Here is a 25,288-nt window from a genome sequence, read left to right as displayed (position 1 = left end):
GGGGGGGGGGGGGTGCCCGCATGGAGTTTCTCCAAAAAAAAATATTGTGGGGACATATGTCTTGGCAGAGACTTTTCTGGTATCCCCCGTCCCGTCCTGTCGGCAGGCAACAGGGCTTCTGTTTTGTTGATAACAAGTCCGCTCTCCTGTGTGAGCTAACAAGATCACTCGAAAAGAACGACTGTGCTAACCGCATCTCGCCGGTAACTGTCGAGTAAAGTCACTTCTTTCGAATATATACTTTATTTTTTTTTCTTTTTTTTCACCCCCATTTTTCACGAGCCTGCATTTTGTTTGTCATGGATTCACAAACGATCACGATACTGTTCGTTGGCGATGAGAGATGCGGAAAGTCAACCTTGTTATCGTTAGTGATAATCCTGAATGATACAGCTATATACTGCATCTAATCCTACATGTGCCCACCAAGCCGAACAGAAGACAAGACAAGCCAATTCACTAACACCCATCCAGGCGAATCAGCAGAGGCCGTCACAACCTGAAAGGCAGAGATTCCATTACCCTTCTCAGGGACCTCGACCAGCCTTTCATCTTTGATATTCGCGCTCGCCGCGGGGACTATCGGCTCGAATTCTACGACACTTCCAGTCCAGAAAGCTGGAGACTTCTTCGGCCCGACCTAGTCATCCTCTGCTATGATATCAGCCAGAGGCTCAGTTTGATCAACCTCCAAAGAGTGGTAAGCGCCGGTTCTAACCAGGGTGAACCGCATCCTTCAACAAACTGATATATTGCGCAGTGGAACAAAGAGGTCCGGACAGCGGGCGTAACCGGCGACAACACCCCGGTGCTTATGCTGGGCCTCAAGCGGGATCTGCGATCTGAGAATGATCCCAACGGTACCATCTACCCGCAGGAGGCGTATCGCATGGCGCAAGAGATGAGGTTAGACAAGTACATGGAATGCTCTGCGGTGACTGGCGAGCTGCTGGAAGAGGTGTTCGACGATATATGTACAACGGCGCTGAAAACGACAACTTCCGAGGGCGGGCAAAGCGAAGGAGGATGCACAATCATGTGAGTTGTCCAAAGCTGTCGTCATGTCCACGTCTTCAAGAGTTTTCAATGGAGGGTGCTGCGTCCTCGTCGTTCTCTTCTCCCTCCGCAGCCTCTGTGGGTTCGTCAAAGCCGAGAGTCTCGGTGATGATATCGATGATCTTTTGCTGCTCGTCCTCAGTAAAGCGCTCCAACATGTCTTCAACGACCGTGCTAAGAACTGCAACATTGGTGGGCCGAAGGTTGATGATCATGAGCATCTCGCCTTTCGAGAGATCGCTCTGGAGGTTAGCCTCACGAAGCTTCTTGAAGAGCTCATACAACGCTTCCGTGCTGTACTGATGGGTCTTGTCCTGGTTTGCCAATGGGCCAGGCTTGGTTCGGAGATAGGTCAAGAGCTGCTGTAGGTTAGTTTGGGCATGTTCACATTCGTCATGATGGCAGGCTTGCTTACATCCTTGGTGAGAGTAAATTGGTTGGGAGGCACTCTCCTGTTTTTGGACCTGTTCTTTTGCTGTTGCTCCAGAATATGCTCATAGACCTCATGGTTTGAGACCAGGTTGCTTTGGCCTTCAAGGATCTTCATTGTGTCGACTTGGGTTGGCTTGTTGCCTGAGTGAGAAGCGAAGTCTTGCGCCGACTGCTTGCTGGTGACCACCTGTAGCCTAGGCGAATGCGAATGCGACTGCTTTCGGGAAAGCGTAAGCGTGTTTGGCTACTCGTTTGTTTGGTGTCAAAAATGACAACACAAGTGGTGTTCTTGGAGCAGTGTTCTAGACTTGGCGATCTGGTAATATGACGATAAAAAACAAAGGTTTGGTGGAGGAGAAGGCCTTTGAGATGGTCCGTCCGTCGCGGTGAATGGTCAGTGGCCAGTGATATGTTCCATTTTACAAGCGGTTGCACTTGCAGTTCCTGCCACATTGGACTCCCGTCCACTCGTGCCCCGCCATTGTAACGAAGTCAAGAAGTTGCGAACGGACCGCAGCAGCCGCATTCTCAGGACATTGAGCGTTCCTGTCCAATCATTTACAACGCAGTTTGCACTTTGCCCCACCTGGAGCGTCGAGCCGTCGCTGCAGCCAGATTCCTCCAATTGCACATGCCCGGAAAAAAAAAAAAAAAAATCTCGCACGCGGCACGGGTTCGGTGCGGTGACGGAGTCCCAAACACAGAGAGAGACGGGAGCCATTTGGGCAAAGTCCTGAAACAGTCATGAGTGTTTGACAACGAGGCACGTCTTCACTTCTCTGTTCGCAACCTAGTCCAAAAGTGAGGAAATCAGCGAGGCAGAGAGGACGAAGATGGGATTATGAACTTCAAGCAAGCGTGGGGAGCAATGGTACATCCATGATCAACATCACACCTAATCCAGAAAACCCGTTTTTTCCCCCAATGTCAATGGAAGGTTCCGTTCTCGTCGTTGTTGTGTGTCTGGTTTTTGACCGCGATCCCTCCGCGACAGTGCAGTAGTGCCAGCGGAGGTGAGGGACGCTCTTCCTTGTGACTTCCTTGCTTGACAACCTGGCCCAGGCCTTCATTCCACTGCTGCCACCACCGCACACGCCAACGCCAACCAGGTGAGCCTGTTTGGGTGGCACTAACACCAAGTACATACACTTACTATGTCGCTGCTTTGACGACCGACCTCGCTCCAAGCAGACCCTTGTTAATCAACTGGTTTCTCAAACTCCCACATTACTCGGAATCATCTCGCAGTGATGATCGCCTCTTTCTCCCTCGCTTTGCTCTCCCACTATCTCCTCTTTTATTTCTTCTCTAGACTCTAGACTCTATACATAACGTTTGGGTCCTCGCATCCTCTGCCTCGTCGCAACTTGTGCTGCTAAAGTCTGGCCCAGTTAGACCATCGCCCATCGACTCGGAACGGATTCTTATTCGCCTATCGCTCGGCTCTCAAATCGGTCTTGAAAAAAAAATATACCGGCGCAAATTCTTCTTCCCAGACCCGGGAGGAAACAGCCGAGCACGATCCTTCGAAGCCCAGCACGACCTGGCACTCTGAGGAGTCAGCTTGCCCATTGCCTTACGGCTAGTGGCGCTTAAGAGCCTCGCATTACCCAACGCTATCGTGGCCCTGCTTTCATTTCTTTCCGGGCTTGTCCCCTCCGGCCTTCCAGCGACCACCACCGACGCCGCCGCCGCCGTCCTCTCAGACGCCACCTCCTTCGTCTCGATCCCTCCTCCGCCCTCGTCTCTTTGCACGTGCGATCCTGACGGGTCGCCAGATCAAGACTGCAAGATGGTCCGTAACATTGTCGTCCTCGGCGGTAACTCCCACCCCGAATTGGTGGAGAGCATCTGCGGTATTCTTGGCCTGCCCGCCTGCAGCAGGATCCTGACCAAGTTCTCCTCTGGCGAAAGTCGTTGCGAAATCCAGGATTCCGTGCGCGGAAAGGATGTGTACATTATCCAGACTGGCTTCGGTGGCAATGGCAGCAGGCTCAATGACCATTTCATGGACCTCTGCATCATGATCTCTGCCTGCAAGACTGGTTCTGCTCGCAGAGTCACCGCTGTCCTTCCCTTGTTCCCCTACTCGAGGCAACCCGACTTGCCCTACAACAAGGCCGGCGCTCCTTTGTACAAGGCGCCCACCCCCAACGGCGAGAATGGAAAGAATCAGTACACTTTCGACAGTGTCCCGCCCACCCCCGGTCCCGGCGTGCCCAAGACTTCTGGCCTTACCAACAGCTCCGACATCGCCAACCAGATGATCAAGAACGCCCTGACGAATGGTAGCTCTAAGGAGCAGTATACTACCCATGACTACGAGAATCTCTCCATCGTCAACGGTTTCCAGGCCAAGCCCGGTTACAAGCAGTGGGTTGCGCAGGCGGGTACCCTTGTGGCCAACCTTTTGACCTGCGCCGGCTGCGATCATGGTACGTCATTCCAACAAATGGCCTCTGGCCCGAACAATACTGGGGCCTACAACCAGTTGCGAGAGACGCGCGACATGAGGGATGGCTTGTGCACAGGAAATAGCTGCTAACTCACGTCCGTACAGTCATTACCATGGATCTCCACGACCCACAAGGTACGTGTCTCGGTTGATGTGGAAAACACACAAACACACTTGCGCGAGTAGTTGCGCATTCTTTGTCCTTTCGTCCCATGACGCTGGCCACGGCTGGTAGATTAACTTGTTCCCTGTATAGTCCAAGGATTCTTCGATATCCCTGTCGATAACCTCTATGGACAACCGCTCCTTAAACGCTACATCCAGCAGCACATTCCGAACTGGAGGGATGCCGTCATTATCAGCCCCGATGCTGGTGGTGCCAAGCGCGCGACTGCCATTGCGGATAGCTTGGGTATGGAGTTTGCCCTTATTCACAAGGTAAATGCCCTCCTACAGATTTCCCCCCCAGGATTACCACTTAACCAAGAATCACAGGAGCGCCGCCCTACCAAGATTACCGATCGCCAAAATGCCAGTATGATGCTCGTGGGTAACGTTACTGACCGCGTCTGCATTCTGCTCGACGACATTGCCGACACCGGCAACACTATTACCAGAGCCGCCAAGCTCCTCAAGAAGGAGGGCGCCACCACAATTTACGCCCTGTTGACTCACGGTGTCTTCAGCGGCGACGCTATCAGCCGCGTCAAGGCCTCGGCGATTGACAAGCTGGTTGTTACCAACTCTGTTCCCCAGGACGAGCACAAGAAGCAGCTTGGATCCAAGCTCGACGTCTTGGACATCTCTCCCATCTTTGCCGAGGCGATGCGGCGCGTCCACCACGGTGAATCGATCAGCGTGCTCTTCAACTACGAGTAAAATTGCATATATAACCCTGAACAGACATGATCAGCATTTTCTCGATTATTATATCCGGCGTTCTCGTTCTTTTAGTTTTTGGGGCTGCACTTCCACAGGGGTACACAAAAAAGAATACACATATATCCATCACATCTGGAGGCTATACAGAGTGAGCTCTCTCTGAGATGATGAGGCAGATGGAATTTCGAGAGGCGTTTTACGGAACTCATGGGATTCCTTTCCAAGAAGGGGTAGGGTAGGAAGAAGCGGGCTTGGGGTAGAAAAAATGATCTCTTTTGGAGATGATGGAACGACGTAGTGGATGGTTGGTATGCTGTCTTGACTGCTTTTTAGACTTTGGTTGCAACGAAAAGCACAAAAACACGGAAACTCGGCCATGCCTCGTCGTTCTATGTGTCACTGGGAAGAAGGAGAACGAAGTGGTGTACCATCTACTACCTTGGTACAACCATGCATGCGCACCTTGTCTCATGCGAGCACTACCTCTGGCATTATTCTTGAGATTCTCGGGTATCCGCTTTTGACGGCCACCCTCTCACGAGCCTTTGGACCGGGTGAGTTTCGCGTACGCCTTTCAATGGTTCGTAAAGCAGTCGTAACATGTTAGACTTGCTCTGTAATCTCTTTGGCCATCGCCAACTTCTCCATCGGCGGAGGCACGAGAGGACATTTCTCACAGGTGAGTCTCACGGCCGATGACAGTACAAGCAACCAGCTTGAACCTACAGTGAGGCCTGATTTCCTAGCGAACATTGGATGGCAATCCAAGGAGAGATGCTGATCAAGCCAGAACTTGAAGTTTGAATAACAGCCTTCGAAGTTAAGAGTTGACAAGCAGACACTTTCAGCCCACCTCGAAACCCTTAGCAATGTCAGCTAGATGAGATTGCCTGCATTATGTCATGCAAGTAATACAAGATCTACCCAAGGGTAGCACCAGAGGAAAGATCGTGTAACCCTTCCTGCTTCTCTCTTGTGATCACGGCACGTCCGTTGACAGTTTCAACGTTGCACGACACGGTTTGACGTCTCGTGTATTTCATTGGCTCGTGAAGGTGACGGCACCAAAAAAAAACATAGAACGAAAAAAAAAAAAAAAAAAAAAAAAAAAAAAAAAAAAAAAAGAAAAAGAAAAAGAAAAAGAAAGAAAAAAACCACCACAAATAAAAACAAAGATTTGGCTACTTTATGCCGATGTTGAGGAGGTAGGAAGGGAAAACTGCGCAACGAGTGTTTGTATGCTTTCTGTCTCTTCTCAGAATATTTATTCGTCACAAAATCTTCACGACTGGCACGGGATGCCCTCCTTCGGCACCGATATCCGTTAACGTGCCGATCCCAAGCCGCGAACGAGTCAAGCGATCCAAGACAGGAACTGGTTGACGGCGGGAATGCAGCAATGCTGTTCGTTACGTGGGCCAAGTGAGCATAACAAAAGTGAAGTGAAACCAAGGGTCTCTCGAGGCCTGTTCTAGTGTACATCATACCAAGAGTCATGTGTGTCTCTTGTGGTTTGTGTTTTCTCCCCGAAAACAAGACATCTGTGGTTGCTCATTGGTGGTCGGTTCGGTGCCGCAACACACCAAGTTGGAATTCTGGAAAAGAAGTATTCTGGAACCACCATTACCCATTAGCTCTCTCTCTGGTGGTGTGGGGTGCCGCAAGCGAGTACTTATGACGTTGTTTGTGAAAGCCGTCGTCATGTTGCCCTCGAAAGCGTGGAAGTTGGGTTCTGGAGGGCTTGGCCATGGGGCTAGGCTTCGCTGAGGGGAGTGCTGTTAGTGGTAGCGTTCTTGGCCGCTTCTTAACGTACGGGGTTGAGAATGAAGGCTGTTAAGCTGCCCGGGTTATGCCGATTTCTGTCCAAGCCTCTTTTTTTTAAGGGAAGAAGTTCATGTGATGGGAAGTGAAGTTGTTCCAGACACGAAGAGACCTTTCTTATCATACATACATGGGAGAGATGAAAAGTATCATACATATGGGAGGGGTTTTGTTAATAAGGTGGCAAGGGCGACCGACCAACTGGTAACTACCTCTTTAGCACCAAAACTAATGGCTCTACTAACAGGCGCAGCAGGGCTAGACATGGGGACCTTGCATAGTACACTGTCTTGGTAGAGACGGATAGAGGATGCCGATCTCTGTTTCTCTTCTCGTTGAAGGAGGGGAACTTCCCCTTGGACCACTCACACCCGTACCCGTTCAACATATGCCGTATACACACCGCATCACCTCTGGAACCTTCCCTCTGCCCTAGCAAAGGGGGGCAGTATCACCCACGATAGGAAATTAGACCTTCTAGCCTGGCATTCGACGAGATTGTCTCGAGAATAGCGTCTGGCAAGAGCCCCGGTGTTACTGGTGCAACAAGACAATCCAGCCGGGCCTCTCGTGTTGTCCCAGGTAGTCAAGTGGTGGAAGATAGGTAGGCGGCGGACTAGACGGTTACCCAGAGTTTCAGAGAGCCGAAAGCAGCCTTTGTTGGGAAGAAAAAAAAATCAGGTCCCTTGATATTGCAGGGGGGTTGTTTGGTTCCCAGGCCGATCACCCAACCTTTCTACACTACTACGCCATATAATACCCTCCACCCCCTTGTTTGTGCGTGCCTCCGTCCCTGGCACGCTCCCGATCTCGAAGAATATGTCCGTACGACCGCCGGTAGCAGAGACCATATTTGACCTGATCGTCTTCGTCGTCTCCCTGGTGAATATCTCCAACAACAGCAGGCAGCTGGATCTCATTGGCGCGCCTAACTACGTCGAACCGCTCTACCTGATCTACCGCCTGTTGTCGGCATGCTTCAAGCCTGGCGGAGCAGCAGCGGTACTGCTCGTGTAGCCACCACCACCGCCGATAGCACTACCACTACTACCACATCCCCATCTCCGGTCGCTTCCGGCTCCGAGCCTCCGGCCCCTCCACCCCGGAGCATCTCGGCCCCAGAACCACAACAACCTCGACGAGATGTATCGTATTTCTCCAGACCAACACTGGCTCCTCCGGTTCACAGCTACTGCGGTTATGAATCCCCGTCCGAACTTGAAGATGGTTATATAACGCCAGACCCAACCCACCACCGGCCCGGAGCCCCCTCCGAACCTTTCTGGGCAACCTCGTCGGCATCCCGCCGTCAAAAAGGTGGTGGCAACAACAGCCCCATGAAGGCGAGCATGGATGACATACTCACCAAAGGGCGTAACTTATCGAAGGGCAAAGTGAGCCTCAGGGATCGCATCACTTGTTATCAGTGGACATGGTTCACCATGACTATGGCCACCGGGGGTGTTGCCAATGTTCTTCATTCCAGTAGGTTCATCCCATTCTCTTGACTTCACCTTCCACGTGGAAAAGAGTTGCAATGTTCTGACTCGGACCAAACATCACAGTACCATACAAGAGTCAATGGTTGACTGGCGTTGGCCTCTTTTTCTTCTTTCTTAATCTCGTTCTTTTTACGGTAAACTGTATCTGTATTACACTTCGGTTTGTCTGGAGCAGAGGCAGCTTCCTGCATTCGCTTAATGACCAAACCGAGTCACTCTTCGTGTCTTCAATTGTGAGTCTACTTTACCTCCTCTCTGCAAGATCCCTCAGCTCCTTCAAAGTACTCAGGACTAACGCTTCTGATTAAGATTGTCTCGTACGTACACCATCTCGGTCCTTTCCACTCACTCCTCTATCTGTCCGTTGTCATCCATCTAACCAACCCCCTTCCCTTACAGTGCCGGAACGATCTTCATCACCATCTGCCAATATGGCATCCCCAACACGGGTCCTTGGCTGCTCAAAGCTATGGAAATAATATTCTGGATCTACGTCGGTCTGAGTTTCTCCATCAGTGCCTTTCTTTATCTTCTTCTCTGGTCCACCACCGTCTTCCCCATCCACACCATGACGCCCGTCTGGGTCTTTCCCGCGTACCCGCTCCTCCTGACGGCCCCTTACGGCGCCAACCTGATTGCTGCCGCCGTTAAATCCGGCCACTTGACTCGGGCGGGCCAGTCTACCATCAATCCAATCTCCATTGCCCTCGCCTCCGTCGCCGTCCAGGGTACCGGCTTTCTGATCTCCTTCATGATCTGCGCCGCCTTTCTTTACCGCCTGATGACCCAGAAGCTACCGCGCGACTACCAACGACCCGGTGTTTTCATTTCTATCGGACCTGGCGCCTTCACCGCCGCGGGACTGGTGCAGCTCGCCAACTCCGCCCCCGATTTCTTTCCTACCGAGTTTCTGGGTACGCAGGGCGCTGTGGCTATTTCCATCCTGCGCATGCTGGCTTACATGGCGGGGATCTGGCTCTGGGGGTTGAGTTGTTGGTTCTTCTTGGTGAGCGTCGGTTCGCTGTGGAAATATTTGAGACCGGAGAGAAAAAGCAAGCTGCAGTTCCAAATGACCTGGTTCTCGTTCGTGTTTCCGAACACGGCGCTGGTGACGGCGACGGAGCAGTTGGGAAAGGCATTTGAGAGCGATGGGTTGAAGATCTTGGGATGTGTCTTGACGGGGTGTATAATAGTGGTGTGGATTGTGGTGTTTTGGCGGATGCTGGAATGTATTTGGAGGAGGGAGCTGTGAGTTTCCTTTTCTTTTTCTTTTTTTTCTTCCTTTTTTTGTTTGGCATATTCTCTCTCCTCTCTCTCTCTCTCTCTCTCTCTCTCTCTCTCTCTTTCTTCCTTTTCTTCTTGTTCTTCTCCCCCACTTCACGCTGAACCTCAGAACCCATCCTTCAACGGCTATTCTGGCTTTCGAGAGTATATATGACTTTCAACTTTCGTTTAGGCATTTACTAACCATCTCATCAACCCAAACAGACTGTGGCCCAAGGAAGCAGAAGACTAGAAGTCTCGCCTTCCGATTAGCCGTAGCGGCAGTGGCACGTCAGTTTCACCACTGCTCACCCTCGCACCTTCGCGCCCATCGCTGTTATCGATACCATCGTCATCAACATCATCAGCATCCTCGATGAAGAGTACAAGGAGTACAGTAATCACAAAGGTCCCGAGTAGGATGTCCAAAGAGGCAAGACTAGAAAGCTTGGAAGCAGTCTTGGCGTCTCTGAAGTACTAAAGTACCGAGCTGGATTGGTATCTTGGCGTTACGGTTGTCTTTTCATTTGGTTTTCTTGGGTCTTGCCCCTTCTTTCGGTTGTGGTTGTCATATTCGTAAACGAGAACAGAGAGAGACACAGTAACGCGGCAATACGAACGAAAAGGTGGATGTATGTGTTGGACCTGTGCATTTTAATGGATTAGCAACAATTAAGCGGGGAAAGCGAGCAGTGAACTTTTAGTTGTGCTTTTGTATTTTGGTGGCATCTGCAGTTTCTGGAGTTTAGCATTGGGACAAGAGGTTGTATACATGGTACTCATACAAACTGACAGCGTTGCTTTAACAAAAAAATAAGTCGGTCACTCAAAGAGTATGACGAACGAGGACGTGTAGTAAATCAACCGCATTGTTTCGAAAGTGTTTGGCGGGATCGTTTGGTGAAATTGATAAGGCTGATGAAGTCGGCAGGACGGGTGTAAATGAAGAGGTGTGTCCACGGGAAACATGGGCACACCAGAGACGAGCCACCCAATATGAGAGCTTGAGCATTTGCTAGAGATATCGTATTTTTTTTCTAACACTTATCCTTCCTTCCACCCATCACCATCCTTTGTCCTAACCACCTGCTTGTCTTCGTGTATTCAGCATCAGTTCGGTTTTTGTACATACACAAATGGTACGAGAAGAAGAGTACCAAAACAAAAGCTGCGCACATTTTGATACATGTGCTGATAAAAAACATAAAATGAAGGCCATCAAGGCATATCTTTTCCCACCAAACACACATAATCACCCCCTATATTTCCATTCTCAAAAAAAGTTAACGAACCGCAGCAAAAAGGTGTTATGGTGAGACCATTTGAGTTAACGCCGATCGCCATGCAGACTCATAAGGTATTTAAGAATCAGAATCGGAAAGAAACACAAAGAAAAAGTTCAAGTGAAATGAGCTAAAAAAGAAGGTAGAGAAACTGGAATGCTATGCCACATTATTCATCCATCTTAGATCATCTCACTATGATGCAACCCCGTCTTGAAGTCGCTCTGGCCCGGTTGCTGCTGAGCAGCAGCAGCAGCAGCAGCACGCATATGGAAGTTCATGCTTTGCGACATGCCGGGCATGGGCACGCTTTCATACGGAGCAGGAATCATCGGAGCAGCCTGGTTGTCCCTCATTGCTCCTCTGCTCCTGCTAGCCGAGCGCATGCGCTCAGTCACGCGCGAGATGCGACCGCCGATGCTGTGGTCGATGCTGCTGCGGCCACGGGCGTGGCCGTTTCGCGAGGAGGGTGCCGGAGGAGAGAGGATGGGCACAACGATTTCCTTGGGGATAGGGGCCGTGTTGACGGGTGTGTATGAAGTGGATGGTAGCAGCATAGGCGGAGGAGGGGGCTGTTGCTGCGGTTGCTGAGGTGGTTGTTGTGGTTGGTCGTCGTCCATGACGATTTCAATCATCCCCGAGCTTCCTCCGTAAACAACTGGCTTAGCACCGGCCAGATGAGGAAGCGGGGCAGGCGGTGGTGGTGGAGGAGCAGCGAGATGCTGGAGTTCTCTGAGCATGGGCGGCGCCGGGGGCGGAGGGGGAGGGGGAGGGATGGGGCCGTCGTTTCGGCCAGCATCATGAGATGGCCTGCGACCCATCAGGGGCTTCGGCTCTCCACCTACACTGGGCTGTTGAGCGTGGAAGCCCCTCAGGTTACTCAAGGCGCCTGCTTGAGGCGGCACAAGGTCTTGAGGAGGAGCAGACATGGACCTCTGAATGAAAGGTCGGTTGAATGCCGATGTAGGCGGAGTGTAGACGGTCGATGGAAGCAACATTGCAGGACTCTTCATCGGCGGTTCAACCTCTTGTTGCTTGAGTTCAACCTGCCTCTGTGACACTTTATCCGGCGAGGCCTGGTTAGAGCTTGCGGCCGAGCTCTGTTGAAAGTTCGCGGGGATAGCGGGAACGGGCACATTGTTCCTGCTGGCGTCCGAACCTAGAACTAAGCGCATAGCTTTCGGAGTGGCAGGAAGGCCGATCGATGGCCCACGATTGGCATACATGCTCCTTCCAGCGCCCTGAGAGTTAGGATCAACGCTTGCACTGCGCGCTGGCATATCTTCTCTCCTAGGAGGGACAAAGACGGTGCTTGGCAGCTCCATGACGGTGTCCAACCGGGCAGGAGTAAGCTCATCAGGATGTAGGATCGGGGGCGCGGACGGTCTTCGTGCGAGCGACCTCCGACGTTCTTCAAGCTCACGCTGTGCCTGCTCCTTCTTAAGCTGTCTTTCGTTCATCATGACTTTCAAGTCGCCTGAACTGTCCGTAACAAGCTGCATCGGCGCAGGCGTGGGCATCGGGGCAGGAATACGCTGTCTGCGATCTGTTTGGTGGCTCTCCGACCTCTTGTCCGACCTCTGGCGACTTGTAGACCTCTCCCGACCACCCCAGTCATGACCACGACCGGAGATCGGCGATGTGATGCTTTCTCCCCTGCCATTTTTGCTTACACTCCGGTTGTGCCTCTGCCGGAATTTCTCGCGGTCTTCCAACGCCCTTCTGTAATCCTCCTCATCCTCCGAGCCATAAAAGTGCGCAGCCTGACCTGACATGGGCACTGGGGAGGATGGCGATCTCTGCCTGGAGCCTTCGCGGCTGGCTTCACGGCCGCGAAGGTCGAGTGCTGGAGGCTTGCGTCTCTCGGAACTGCGCGCGCGGCTTGAGCTGCGGCCATTCCTACTGGCACCACGACTTGCCATTCGCACCCTAGATGTTTCACGGCGGGTAGTGACCTTCTTCGCCACGCTGGGCTGGTCTTGCTCGTCTGAGAAGTCAATAAGACGCCCTTTACCATGCCCAAGTTGCTCAAGGTCTTCCCGGGGAGTAGCAAGGTTGATCAAGTCTTCGGGAGACATGGGAACTGGGGACTTTGGAGATCTCTTCCCACCCTTGGGCGTGTAACCCCTGGAAGAGCCTCTGCCGCGGTCTCTGGACAAGTCCCCATCGTTCCTTCGTGAGCGGCTGGTATCGCGGCCGTTGCCATGACCATCTCTGCTGGTTCCTCTGGCGTTTCTACTACTTCCAGCAGCCTCAAGACTATGGTAATACTTGTCCATACTCTTGCCTGGGACATGACTCCTGTAGCCTCTAACACTAGATGTTGCAGATGCAGATGTCGCAGAGCTGGCCACTGAGCCTGGCCCCTTGCGCCTAGATGGCCAGTGATACTGTGCGTTGGAGATAGAATTTCCTGACTGTTCAGGGGAGCTGGGTTCATCATGGCGCGTGTCGTTATGCACAGGAAGAGATAGGTCGAGGCCTTCTGGGATGCGGCTGCGAGACCCATTCCTTCTTTGTCTGCCATCCATCAGCGCCGCTACGGCGGCTGGCGAGGGAGAAGGAGGCGGTGGCGCCTTGGCGTCCTTAAAGACACGAGGGCTGGCAGTTTGTGCTCTGGGCAAGTCGTACCCCGGCGTTCTGTGATCGGAAACCTCAAAGGACATTATATTTGCATAAGGATCACCGACGGGCTTGCTGATTGCGGTCAAAAGCTCCCGATTATCCTGGGTCGCCTCTCCAATGGATGGAAGACGATGCCGACCAAAACCGCCATTTGGCGGGCGCGCAGAGGAGGGTGTATTGAATTGACTTCGGTTGTTCCGTAACACGGCGGTTGTAGGGTCAGCTCCGCCAGGTGAAAGGGCTGACTGAACAATTGGGGTGGCTCCTGCCGCAATAGGAGTTCTACCATCATCGTGCCCAGAGAAGAATTTGGACTTGTTATCTCCGAAGGTGGTAATAAGCTTAAGGGCCGAATTCTTCGCCACACTCCGCTGGGGGCCATGGTTCCTGGCAGGGGGTGAGAGTGGAGGACTGGTGACCTCGTTGACCGTCGCTGAGATGCTTCCGAAGGTAATCTGCTGGGCTGAAGGAGACGTCCATGGTTCTGTGGATTCATGGCCGGTGCAGGCGAAACATCGGATGGCGAGCTGCTGTTGGCCATGTTGTACGGCCCATTCTCCCCACTTCCTCACGATCTGGACTTGACGCTCCCACGTCGATGGGAAAAAGAGGCAAGTCAAGATCAGGGCCTCCATGTACTTTTTGTGAGAGACGTAGATCTCAATCGCATCGTTGTGGTCGCCCAATCCGATCATGATTGTTGCCGCCGCATGAACATCACCGCTTTCCAACAACCGCTGCACGTAGGCTCGCCCAAGTTTGTGCTGTGATGCTTGTCCTCCAATGCCACTGAGAGCCAAAAGCATCCAATCAGACGATGTCATGTTCTCTGATCCCATAGCCATGATATCCGTTGTGATGTCTCCCAACCATTTCGCAAGCAAAATCCGATTCGTAGACCCCAGAGGATGCCGAGACATCTCATCCCGAATCAGGTCTTCGATCTCCTTGTTCCATCCAAATATTGTGCTTAGCATCTGACGCCGCAGATCATCGTTTGTAAGTCGGACACCATCGCTTATTTGTGGCGTCTTGTAGGGCATATCTTGCAGACGGCTTTTGGTGAACTTAAATAAGTCGACAACTTTCGCGTCATCGGGACTGCGCGGCACCTCATGGCGCAACCTCGATGGCCTTCTCGAACGATAGTTTGAGCTGCCCATAGAGACGGAGCTCGTGGTCGACAAAGACTCCCTGTCTCGCCTGTACCGATGATCCTGCCCGGGCAAACCAGATCTTAGTGAAGACCCTGCGGAGATGTATGTGTTTTCCGTCATTCCACGAGAGACCGCGGATGGGGCATATTGATTTCGTCCCTGCGTGTTCGAGTTGGATGACGTGATGGAGACACTGGATCGACTTCGGCTTGAGGTAGGGCTCGTTGGGCGATATCGGTCGGGCTCAGACTGCCCTTGAACAAGCCTAGCTAACGGTGACATGTGATCATCACTCTCAGAAAGATCAGCGTGAATCGCAATTGGCACTCCGTGGTCAGCATTGTGATGCATCACAGTCTGGCTCTTTTCTTGTTCTTCGAGCGAGATAGGCGGCGAAGGAGGTAACATGTTAGCAGGATGTTGAACGTTGTTGACCATCATGGCCGGCGCATTAAGATCGAACTGTTGGACCGAGTTGTTTGCCCCGAGAGTGAAGAGAGTCGCCCCGGGCCCATAAACAGCCAACCCTCTGGCATGTTCCAAGGTTGGGATTGTATCGTAAGTAACATGTTTTGTCCTTACATCCCATGATATTGTTTCACTATCATTCGAGTTTGTCAGCGACCGCACAAAGAGCAGCAGGTACCGTAAAGCAGCGAACTGACCCTTCTGAATATTGAATAATACGACCGTTTTTAGACCAGCCCATCCAGTTCGGTCCTGTGAGGTAGTTTTCTGTCCTTTTCAAAATTCTTACCACCTTTGCCGGGTCATCGGCATTGTACTGTTTGGAAACGCTCCATACACGGAGATCGCCATCGTGTGTTTGTACGGCCAACATGTCCGACTTCTGCCGTGAAGACGAGGCATGCCATGCCAGTGTTACGATGGGAGAAGGCCCGCGCGAGGTAGTTAGGTTGTGAAGGATGGTGAACCTAGGCTGAAGTGTTGCGATCAAGAGTGAGCCGTTTTGATATCTGCAGCAAGACAGTCAGTCTCGGCACCTTCTTAAGGATACCCTAGAAACCTTGTGCTTACCCAATCGCAAAGGTCCTGCAATCTGCTGCCGGGGCAATAGCTGTGATGGCGATTTGATCAATGGTTCTTGCGGAAATGTGCTCAGACGTAGTGGGTTCAAAAAGGATCACATTGCCTTGAATGTTGCCTGTTCTCGCCCAGTTAGCCATGTTTATACGATAGATGAAGCAAAGATATACCCACCAAACGCAACATTGCCATTGTGCATCCAGGCAGCGCAGGTGAGATTCTCATACGAAGCAAACCTTGCGACCTCATCTCCGGTCATGAGGTCCCATACAATCGCAGTTTGTCCGGCATCATAACTGACCACCAACCTCCCTGTGCCCATCTCACTTAGATTGTCGACTGCTAATAGCTGCACCTCCTCGGTATGGCGGGCGAATCTCCTCTCTATCGACAGGCTGTCATGGTGGCAGCATACAATCGAACTGCCCTGGGCGTAGAGGAACATGGAGGCCGTGGCCGCACACGGCTCGAAGTACCGGGGAACAGCGCTCGGAGTTGGAGCCATGGCGAAGTCTTGCATGTGGGCAGTCCGTCCCTTGGATGAGGCTGGAATCGAGCCGGTACGGCTTCTCGAGATGTGTCCGGGGACCGACATGGTGACAAGATATGTGGGGAGGAGTTATTATGTCCTTTGGGTCGAAGATCTAGAGACCAAAATGTTAGTCGGGAGACTGCATGGGCGGCAGGCCGTATGTACCTTTTCGGTACAGGCATGAAATGGCCAACCCGGAACTCTCAAGGTGCAGACCGGGAATGGACGGCGTACAAGTGTAGAACATACCGAGCGGTAGGGAGCTATCACCCTCCGGGACTTCTTAACGAACCAGGACGCGTGGCGAGGCTACACAATCCGAACCCTAGTCATCACATGGGGTACTATGCTGTCTGTTCCCGCCCAAGCTGTTCCTCCACGTTCAGCACGCCGAGAGTACGGAGCTCGAGGCTATACTTTGCGGCATACACGGACTTGTTTCGTTGGAGTCGGTGGCGGTTACTGTGGCAATCGTGTTTCGTCTGGGTAAGGCTATATGTTGAGAGGGGTTTCTTCCTTTGCTAAGGTGCAGCGAGCGTCGGTTGGAAGGGGAAAATCGAAGGCGAGTGGGAACAGAAGATCTGGAAATGGTAGGGTTGCACGGGAACGGCTCTGGAAACAAGATACACGGCGTCGGAGACGCAGGAGGCGTGTATGGCAAAAGGTTGTAGTTCTGTTCAGATGAGGACGAGGGGGGGAGGGTAGCGGTAAGAGGACCTGTCTTCGAGCTCACTCGCCTAAGGTCATGGAGGAGAGAAAGAATCGAGTGGGATGATGGTCCAAGGAAGCCCCAGCTGGATGCTGTGCCAGGCGCTTGTTGTGCTGCGAGATGATGCTCTTGTCTGCTGATCCCAAACAGCAAACAGCTCGATGCGCGGAGCAGAGGCTTGGTTTGGCAGCGGGTAAGGAGGAAGAAAAGCAGAAAGGAAAAAAAGTGACGATTATGCCTGTGACTTGCACCAACGTGAGTGGTGGTGTGTGGCAGCAACAAGTTCGGGCCAACCTGACGAGCGCTTAGCACAGAGTCCCAGGACGCGGATGCGAGCTGTCACTGGACAGTGCGTGTCATGAGAAAGCACCCTTAAGATGAACCCTTGCCCAGTGAGGAGCTGACTCCAGGTTTCCAACCTACCTGGTAGCTAGCTCCTAGGCTTGCTGCTGCTACGTTGGCGTGTCCGTCCTCATAGTGGAGGACGTGAAATCCTGTGAATGGCGGCCCTATCCTGCTAGTCGTTTTCTGCCCTCTGACCTCTGTCCCCTGTATCCATGCCGTTTCGAGATTTCAGAGGGCGAATCTGAAAGCGCATGCGGACCGGCTCGTCTTGCCATTGCCATCTTCTCTTCTCGCTGGCCTGCCCGTCTAGCCTTCTGGCTGTCCTGGATGGAAAAGCTGGAAACACTAGCGAGGCGGCACTCACCCACTTCTAGCAACTGGAGAAAATCTGGTTAGGTCGCAACAGGGGCACGACGCGAGAGGGCACTGTGTAAACTAACGAGCCCCCCTGTCAACAATACCTTGAGGAACATCAACGTGGAACTGTCAGTGGGCGAGATGATATTGATCTGGGCATCGATGTGTGTCAATGGTAGCATGTGCAATGGTTCAAATTTCCGCCATATTGAGCAGCCCTCTGCTTCTGGCGAGTCCACTTTCGACGTACTACTTACTGTTCCCATTCAGAATTTTGATGTTTGCCACAATGAAGTCCTTGATGGCTTGCCCTTGTCCACTGACGTCGTCGTCGTGATTCCGCGGTCTCGTCACTCGGAGTCTGGGGAGGGTCTGGAGCGGTTAGCTAAGGTAGCCGAACTGGAGACCCGAGCCTCTGGAGAATCGCCTGTCGTTACAGGTATAGTGTAGATGGGACATGTGGGTAAGTATAAGGCATCGCCCAACAGTGGCATGGTGTACTGTGTCGGGGTCCAAAGAGAGGTTGTACGACCACTCGGTGTACCGGGGAGAGTACTGCACGGATGGATCTGTTTGGTTCAAGGCACAGGACACACACACACACACACACACACACACACACACACACACACACATAGCGAGCGGTACCTTGCGTGTTGCTTACTGCTTTGGTGCTGTTCATGTTGTTTCTGCTGCCGTGTGCTGTGAAGAAGCATGAAAAACCACTGTCAAGCTGGCCAGTCGAGGGTTGCTTTGCAGCGGCGGGATCTGCACCTCAGCTGTGGTATCCAGGGCATCTCCAGGACCCTTGTATCTTCAGTGATCCTATCGTCCGTCGCGTGGGCGGCCATCCATTCCATTCTCTAGGGCATGTCGTTGAGAACATGAGGACGTGGAGTCAAGTATCGAGTTCAAAGCTGCTCCACTTGCACCAGAGGGAGCGCCACCGGTAGGTATGCCCAAACAGCAACAATAGCAATTGTTAGTTTATAATAAAGGTTGACCGAGTCACAGTATCAATTGGCTTCGACTTGCTGGGGCGAGGTGACAGAAGAGAGACTCGAAGAGAGAGAAAAAGTGCAAAGTCGGCGTCTGGTTGGCCAGCAAAAAGACAGCGATGAAAAGTGGGGAAGTAGGTCCAGGGGCGGAAGGCTTGAGGAAGGCACAAGCAGTTAAGCGCCCTCGCGGTTGATTGGCAAGCATGCCCCTGCACAAACACACCAATCAGCTCCGCCATCACCTTCCCCTCGCCTTCCTGACCTGGACCACCGACATCCTTCAATCCAGCTTCCACTTCATCATCCGCATTGCGTCGCCGCATTGATCTTATCGTCCCTCCATCCGCTATCGTCCGCCATCATTCCTTCCATTCTCGCTGCCTTTCATTTTTTGGATGCTGTCAGAATTTTGTAGCGTCATCTTTTCCGTTCCATGTCCTCCTTCCTCAAAGACAATCGACTATAGTAGCAACCGGCCAGTTACAACCCACATCCCCTCAGCGCACAATACATCGGCTAAAACTGCTGGCCGATGCTTCGATTCTTCCTTGCATTGGCCGGCATGGCTGGAACCGTGGAACATCAAATGCCAAGACAGATGCAGAAAATCAGGAACCCATGTACGACATTCTCCAACACCACACAAGTCCCCATCTCGCCCGAACTCGGGGTGATGGATTATATCACATTACGAAGAGCGAGCCGGCATGGCTATCTACCTAGGTGATAAGGATCACAGGTAATTTTGTTCATCACGGACTACTCGAGCAAGTTGTTCGTCGTGTGCTGGGAAAGAGACCCTCCCACTTCTTGAGAAAGAAAATAAAAACCTGAACAGTCAACACAATAGGCGACCGCAGCTCATATCCGAAATCCGAACAAGTCTCCAACAAGCGAGGACCTCAAATAGGCGCCGATTGCCCAGGATTAGCCCTCACTTCACCTACTCTCTGTACTGTGCAAATCGGCATTTGTTTGGTACACATCCACACACACACACACTACATACAAGCTCCCACTACATTATAGACGCCCATGTACTCCAGGTCCAACCCTGGACTTGTAATGAGCTCACGATATACCCAATACTGCAAAACTTGGACCGGTTGAGCGGTATCTGTGCGGCATCACTTGTGGGAATGTGATCGTGTCCCTACACACTCGACACTAGAGTCATCACTTTGACGAGGAGGGCAGTGGAGGGTTCGGCTGCAGATGTGAAACCCCCGTCCGTGAACTTCATTGTGTTTGTGATGAAGCTGACGGGACTGCTTCTACCTATCAACCCATCATCACCAGCACCCCCGAATGCAGGTCCGGTATGAAGTCTGATGTTGTTGCACTTTAACCGAGTACTACAGATTAAACCACCATTTCTCTACGCCACGGACCCTGACAGTCTTACTGCAACCCTGATCCCGCCAAAGCATCAATGCCGAAGAGGTGGCCACGATCTTGAAAGGCAGGACAGTCGCATTCCAGATATCCTCGATGCCGCCGAACCGAATCTGCCTGGAATCACCCTGTCAAGGGCATGTGCGGAATCCACTTGGCCCTTTTTTATCCACGTTTCCTTGAAGGCGTTGTCTCCAAAGCCCAGAATCGAAGTTCAACCCCAAGGAGATACGCTCATGTTGCCGATCCATTGCGAGGGGCTTGATTTCTAGAACAAGCCGATTGATTAACGATGGGCTGGATGAGGTTCGCTGGTTCCCATAGCCTGTCAGGCTTTTGTTTGACAGGTGTCCGGTCCTGTCTGACACGGGGCAGCAACTCGACGAAAACACCAACCTTGGAGGGTTTATGATTTTGCAGCTTTGCTCAGGTTACGCAGACAGGATGATGAACTCCCCGCTCTGGTTCCTGACTTGAAGGAGAGATTGGGAGACCAACCATTGCCTCGCACTACTCCGGCGCCGCACACAATGCACCCACGATTAAGTATGTCACGGCCGCATTTCGTGACCTGGCATGCGAGGTTACCTACTACTCTCTGCTTGACGGGTTACCACATATCCGCAAGCAGTAACGGCGATAACTGCACTTCCGGCCCCAGCGTATTGCTCTCTGTCCAAGCAAGTGCAGCTCAAAAAAGGTAGCTATCGGTATGCCCCTCTGCAAGTGATCAAAGCATCCGTAACGCCCCCGCGCCCGTACCTCGTTCAACCTGTACACGGCAGGATCTTTAGCAGTCCGTGCCTGACATGGAGTGAACGTTGCTCTCGTATGGATTGCTGTCGTCCTACACAAGAAGGAGGACAAGACATGCAACACAGAAACCAAGCAACGAACGCTGCGTGGCATTCGAACCTTGACCTGGGGCTACCACGCCAGCTCCCTTTGCCCTGTATTGAGTAAGAGTTGTCCGTGAGACCATGGGACAAGAAGTGAAGCGGCAACACCAAGAACTGTAAGACAAGAGAGTGGTTGTCCGAGACATGGAAGAAGCGTGGGGTTATCGCGATGCTGTCTTGGAGGTGTTGACGGAGAGAGAGATGCAGAGGAAGAGCGATGTCTGCGGACGGCATAAACCGTCACGTCAGCTCATCATAGAGTGGGAAAAGCAAAGAAAAGTATAATGGCCCTAGTATTGCATGCGGCGTTGCTTATTTGGAGGCCAAGGACACAAACTACACCCATCTGTCTTTGCTTCTCTTCAGTTCTTTGCCCTCAACCAGTTGACTGGATTTAGTGAATCGCTCCTTCGACGAAACTGTAGTTCGAGCGACATGCATTGAAGGTGTCCGAGCGCAGGAAGGTCCTTTTTCCCCTGAATCATTTCATGTACCTCGTCTGTACCTTCCTTCCCGTCGTGTAATATTGTGTGCTCCCGCCCGCAGATGCACAACCTACGTACATTGAAGAGAACGCGCGCTGCAGGAGCACATGAGGTAAGCAAAGCTCGAAGCTGCCTGCCGTAACTCTACTCGTCAAGCTTCCAACAAGTACTTTCCCCTTCCATATTCCATTTGTTCTCTACCTCTATCGATTGGTCACGAAATGCGTCCAGATGCCTACCATCTACACCCGCCCTATCTCTACTTCAGTTTCTCAAATACCCCAGTCATCTAGACAGTGGCGTTGCTGTTCGCACAATGAAGCAGTGCCCATGGCGATACTGAAGAGACGTAACCACACAATGTTTCCGTTGCATGTGTTTAAGAAAGTTACGCCTGTTCCTTTGTCTTTTTTCTTCTTCCGTGTGGGCATGACCACGAAATAGGCAGCAAGTGATCGCCATGTATTGCCTCTGAGCTCGTTTGAGCTTCCCTTGCTATTGATATTCTCCCCTCTGCGCTCAGGGCACCAGTCTCAGCCGGAGAGGTGAAGAAACAGTGTAATGCTTTGCTGAGCCCCGATCAGCTTTCGGCTTGCGGAGCTGAACCCTCGCCTAATCTTACTTGGAATCCTTCCGTTATGTGATCCATCACTATCACTCAATATTCACAATGAGCCCGTTACCAGCCGGCTGGAATGGCTGTGCCGAGTCACCAAGCGCAGATTATGCGGTAGCGAGCAGAACTATGTCAGTGACCACATTATTCTGGTACCGAGCTAGAGGCTTGACAATGACTGACAACTTGGGTCGACTACCGCGAGACTGAAGATATACCGCAAGTTTGAGATGGAAAGCATCCCGGTAAAGAACGTCTATCTGAGAGAGTCCACTTGGTCAATCCTCGGGTCATTCGACTTTTCTTGAAGCTCTACGCTACAAAGACAAATACAGACCCGTCTCGCCTCGTCTCACCGCAGGTCAGCTCAGTGGCAACATTGAAAAGCCACCTCTACTGCGTAGTAAGCTCGCATTAGATCGCCGGTCGGACTCGCTACGGTGAACCGTGCCATGATCGACCCAGCCGCCAGCGTGGCGGGCATACCCGCAAGGGATCTAATACAGGTCCGGGGTACGGTACGGATCGGGTCAATGATAATCAATATATCTCTTCTAGGATAATACTGGTTGCGGGATACCTGTCAGCCTGTGCAGGCTTCACAGTGTATCCCGCGCACACCTTGTCGTTACTGATAAGGATGCACATGTTGCGTGAGTTATATGCATACCGAAACTATTCGCCAGGACGACACGAGACACGCACTATGGATACTTCAAGACATTATTATCCTCGACCACGTTGGTCGGCTGCTGGCGCCGAGCGGTAAAGTATGAATCCAGTCGGTGCTTCCACTCTTCCATTGCCTCGGTCAGTTTGGTGTCTGTCACTTGGTGTCTGACATATAATTGCCATAACGGACACCAAAGAATGTCTAGGCGAAGAATTATCAAGCCTTCCTCACCTATGTTTCGAAGCTCGATCCTCGCCTTCAGTCACAAGGGCACGTTTTCTGCTGGCTGGCGTTGCGGTGAAAGACATGGAGTAAGAGGAGTCACACTTGGCTGTACGCCGGGCTAGAGGTATTGTTTTATAGTAGTCAAGATAGGCCATGACAATCGATTAGTACATTGTCTGATCGAGTCTCGATTGTTCATCTAATATACCGGCTTCGACCGGCGTGTTCGAGCTAGAGTCTTGGAAAAAGAGAATTTTTTTCTTTCTCTTTTTCCTTCCGATTACTTCCATGACTTCGTGACCAACTTTTGCATGTCGCACAAACGTTGAGTCTCACTAGTCAACTGCAAAGAGCTAGCCGAACGATTCAAAGAGGAAATAGCATCCATGGGGCTATAAATCCTCTTAGCGAAGATAAGAAATCGACTCCAATGACCCGTCACTCCAGTTGCACTGGGTTTGTATTCACCAAGCAGACAACCAAGAACCCTTCTTATCGACGTCTAGCACACCATTTGGAGCCTAGGGGTATGCTACAGTTCAAAAATACCTAGTCCGCTGATGTACTATCTACGTTGAATTTCTCGGAAGACTCAAAAGGTCAAGTGACTGATCACTAACGCGGGCGCTTGTGCAGCCAGTGGCCTCTATCACAACCCACACCCACATCACATCATGACGGCATGGGAACCGCATACTTTAGCCCGATATCGGGTCCACTTTGTCTTCTTCAGTACTTTGGGATTCTCTCCGAGATAGTAGGCTTCTTAGCCCAACAGGTGGAAGCCCAACCAGATGAGGTCAAGTTGAGGGGGGCAAAGAGACGACCGTTTTCTGGTATTTACCCTGCCAACAGAGCAGCAAGGACTGCGGTACACCACCAAGAAGACTGTGACAAAAAACGGAGATGCGAGGACATGGAGTCTGTCATTAAAAGTGTTCCTAATGTGATGTAGTGTTCTGGGGCATCGCGGAATCTCTCCGACCAGATCTGATCAGGCTGACCAAGCCAACCAAGCCAATGAAAGGAGAAACATGGCTCAGGGTCCCCGATGGTTCCTGAAAATCTTTTCTCTCTCTCTCGTATTATAGTCTAGACTATCAATCGGGTGGTCACAATCACGAACCTCCACGCCGGATCACGAAGTCAGGCATCAACGCCAAAGCCTCTAATATCTTGGGTGCAACGAGGGCGGAATGGATGAATGGTTCTAGACCCTTGGCTCGAGTTCTGGAGCCAGGCTGGACTTGTCGCTGAGATACTATGGTAGATCCAAGATAGGCGAGCTTGCGGAAATTTCTCGTTTCGCAAAACTCTCGCGGAACTTGGGCGCTCCAGATTTCCGGAACGGGGGGACTGGAATTTTGTCCGCGGCGACCATTTTGATCTCCGTCCCCTCCTCACCTGGCTCCTCGCTCCTCTTTCAGGATTCAGGGTCTCCTTTCCATGTGTACACTAGAGGTAAATAGGGTATGCTAAAATAGCCTAGGTAAGGCAGGTACTCCACCTGCATCGCCATCGCCGAGAGACTTTGGCAGTGTGAACGTGGCTTGGGAGAAGAGTTTCTTATCCCCGGAGGACTTTCGAATATGTAGAGCAGAGAATGCAAGTGGTGTTAAGTGTCACAAATGCCATCTGGATCCAGACGGGTAGGTATGTAGAAGAACGCAACAGGGAGGGAGGGTAGATCTCAAGAAAAAAAGGTTCAGTTATGCAACCCTCAAAAAAGTGGACGACAACAGGGACCGATCTACAAACCGACCATCATATCGGGCTCACGATGCCTTACTCAACGCTTACTCAACCCAAACCCTAATTTAACTAAAATGCCCCCTCCAAGTCCCTTCCGCTGCCCGCATATTGCCCGTTATCCATTTCCTCGCTGCCCACATCTGCCGATGCTGATCCGGGGATTCGTCACTATCACTGCCGTCCGTCCGCTCGTCAAAGCGTGCAAGGGTACCAGTCTCCTGGTAAACGTTCAAACGTCCAAGCGCACAAGCGCGGCGTCCTTCCGTCTGTTTTGAAAATCCACTTGTACTTGAAAATTCACCATTTGCTTGTCGATCACCATCAAACAATACCTATGAAGTAGCCCCTCCAAAAAAAAGGTTGTTCGAGCCCCTTACCCGCTGCGCCTTACCAGATTCTGCAAACAAGTGCGGAATTCAGGTTTGAGTGATGTAAGCGGGCCTTTGGCGGGGAAGGGATAAATCGCAGGGTTATGCTGATGACCTAAGATCGGCCTTGTGTGGGAGTTATATGTACAATATAGTAGCAGAAGGATCGGGTGTAGCTGGATTGGCTGCGTTGGCGGTATGCTACTGCTACGGTCATGATGATGGTGGTGGTGATAGTGATACCAAATTCTTTGCTTTCACGTATTGTGAGCATTGGAAAATTTGAGATATTTGAGACGAGGAGGATTGACTTACACTCCTCTTATGTACTACCTTAAAAGAGGTTGTGGAGACTGGACTCGGCAGAGAAACATCAACTTTACCGTGTGAATGCCAATGTCCAGGCATGTT

General features: G+C 51.8%; 5 protein-coding genes and 1 non-coding gene across 7 annotated transcripts; 4 read left to right on the top strand and 2 right to left on the bottom strand.

Moving 5' to 3' along the window:
* The first annotated feature begins 148 nt into the window (after positions 1–148).
* On the top strand, positions 149–1,162 carry NCU16559 (hypothetical protein). Its single transcript, XM_011395393.1, has 3 exons — positions 149–367; positions 475–700; positions 761–1,162. Exons 1-3 carry the CDS (start codon positions 300–302, stop codon positions 1,040–1,042), a joined length of 576 nt encoding a protein of 191 aa, XP_011393695.1. The 5' UTR covers positions 149–299; the 3' UTR covers positions 1,043–1,162.
* Positions 160–1,954, bottom strand: NCU01785 (hypothetical protein). Its single transcript, XM_950864.2, has 2 exons — positions 1,472–1,954; positions 160–1,415 (listed from the first exon to the last, which is right to left on the bottom strand). Exons 1-2 carry the CDS (start codon positions 1,601–1,603, stop codon positions 1,074–1,076), a joined length of 474 nt encoding a protein of 157 aa, XP_955957.1. The 5' UTR covers positions 1,604–1,954; the 3' UTR covers positions 160–1,073.
* Positions 1,955–2,635: 681 nt separating this feature from the next.
* Positions 2,636–5,478, top strand: NCU01786 (ribose-phosphate pyrophosphokinase II). Its single transcript, XM_950865.2, has 4 exons — positions 2,636–3,923; positions 4,049–4,078; positions 4,200–4,381; positions 4,439–5,478. Exons 1-4 carry the CDS (start codon positions 3,281–3,283, stop codon positions 4,820–4,822), a joined length of 1,239 nt encoding a protein of 412 aa, XP_955958.2. The 5' UTR covers positions 2,636–3,280; the 3' UTR covers positions 4,823–5,478.
* Positions 5,479–6,976: 1,498 nt separating this feature from the next.
* On the top strand, positions 6,977–10,233 carry NCU01788 (hypothetical protein). Its single transcript, XM_950867.3, has 5 exons — positions 6,977–8,131; positions 8,212–8,381; positions 8,458–8,465; positions 8,548–9,396; positions 9,637–10,233. The coding sequence occupies exons 1-5, from the start codon at positions 7,621–7,623 to the stop codon at positions 9,662–9,664; spliced, it is 1,566 nt and encodes a 521-aa protein (XP_955960.3). The 5' UTR covers positions 6,977–7,620; the 3' UTR covers positions 9,665–10,233.
* Positions 10,234–10,402: 169 nt separating this feature from the next.
* On the bottom strand, positions 10,403–16,975 carry ham-5 (hyphal anastomosis-5). 2 transcript variants are annotated; one of them, XM_011395207.1, is made up of 5 exons: positions 16,290–16,975; positions 15,698–16,167; positions 15,515–15,641; positions 15,142–15,453; positions 10,403–15,077 (listed from the first exon to the last, which is right to left on the bottom strand). In XM_011395207.1, the coding sequence occupies exons 2-5, from the start codon at positions 16,116–16,118 to the stop codon at positions 10,877–10,879; spliced, it is 5,061 nt and encodes a 1,686-aa protein (XP_011393509.1). In that variant the 5' UTR covers positions 16,119–16,167; positions 16,290–16,975; the 3' UTR covers positions 10,403–10,876. The 2 variants fall into 2 exon arrangements, with proteins under 2 accessions (XP_011393509.1, XP_011393510.1); XM_011395208.1 differs by having other exon boundaries at positions 16,305–16,975.
* Positions 16,976–19,045: 2,070 nt separating this feature from the next.
* Positions 19,046–20,025, top strand: NCU14138. The gene has a single exon (XR_897834.1). It is a non-coding gene; the product is annotated as a ncrg66 (non-coding RNA).
* The last annotated feature ends 5,263 nt before the right edge of the window (positions 20,026–25,288 follow it).

This window comes from Neurospora crassa, linkage group II, assembly GCF_000182925.2.
Source record: "Neurospora crassa OR74A linkage group II, whole genome shotgun sequence".
Lineage (NCBI taxonomy): Eukaryota > Fungi > Ascomycota > Sordariomycetes > Sordariales > Sordariaceae > Neurospora > Neurospora crassa.
The sequence above is the reverse complement of the archived record's forward strand: the minus strand, read 5'-3'. Positions and strand labels throughout refer to the sequence as shown.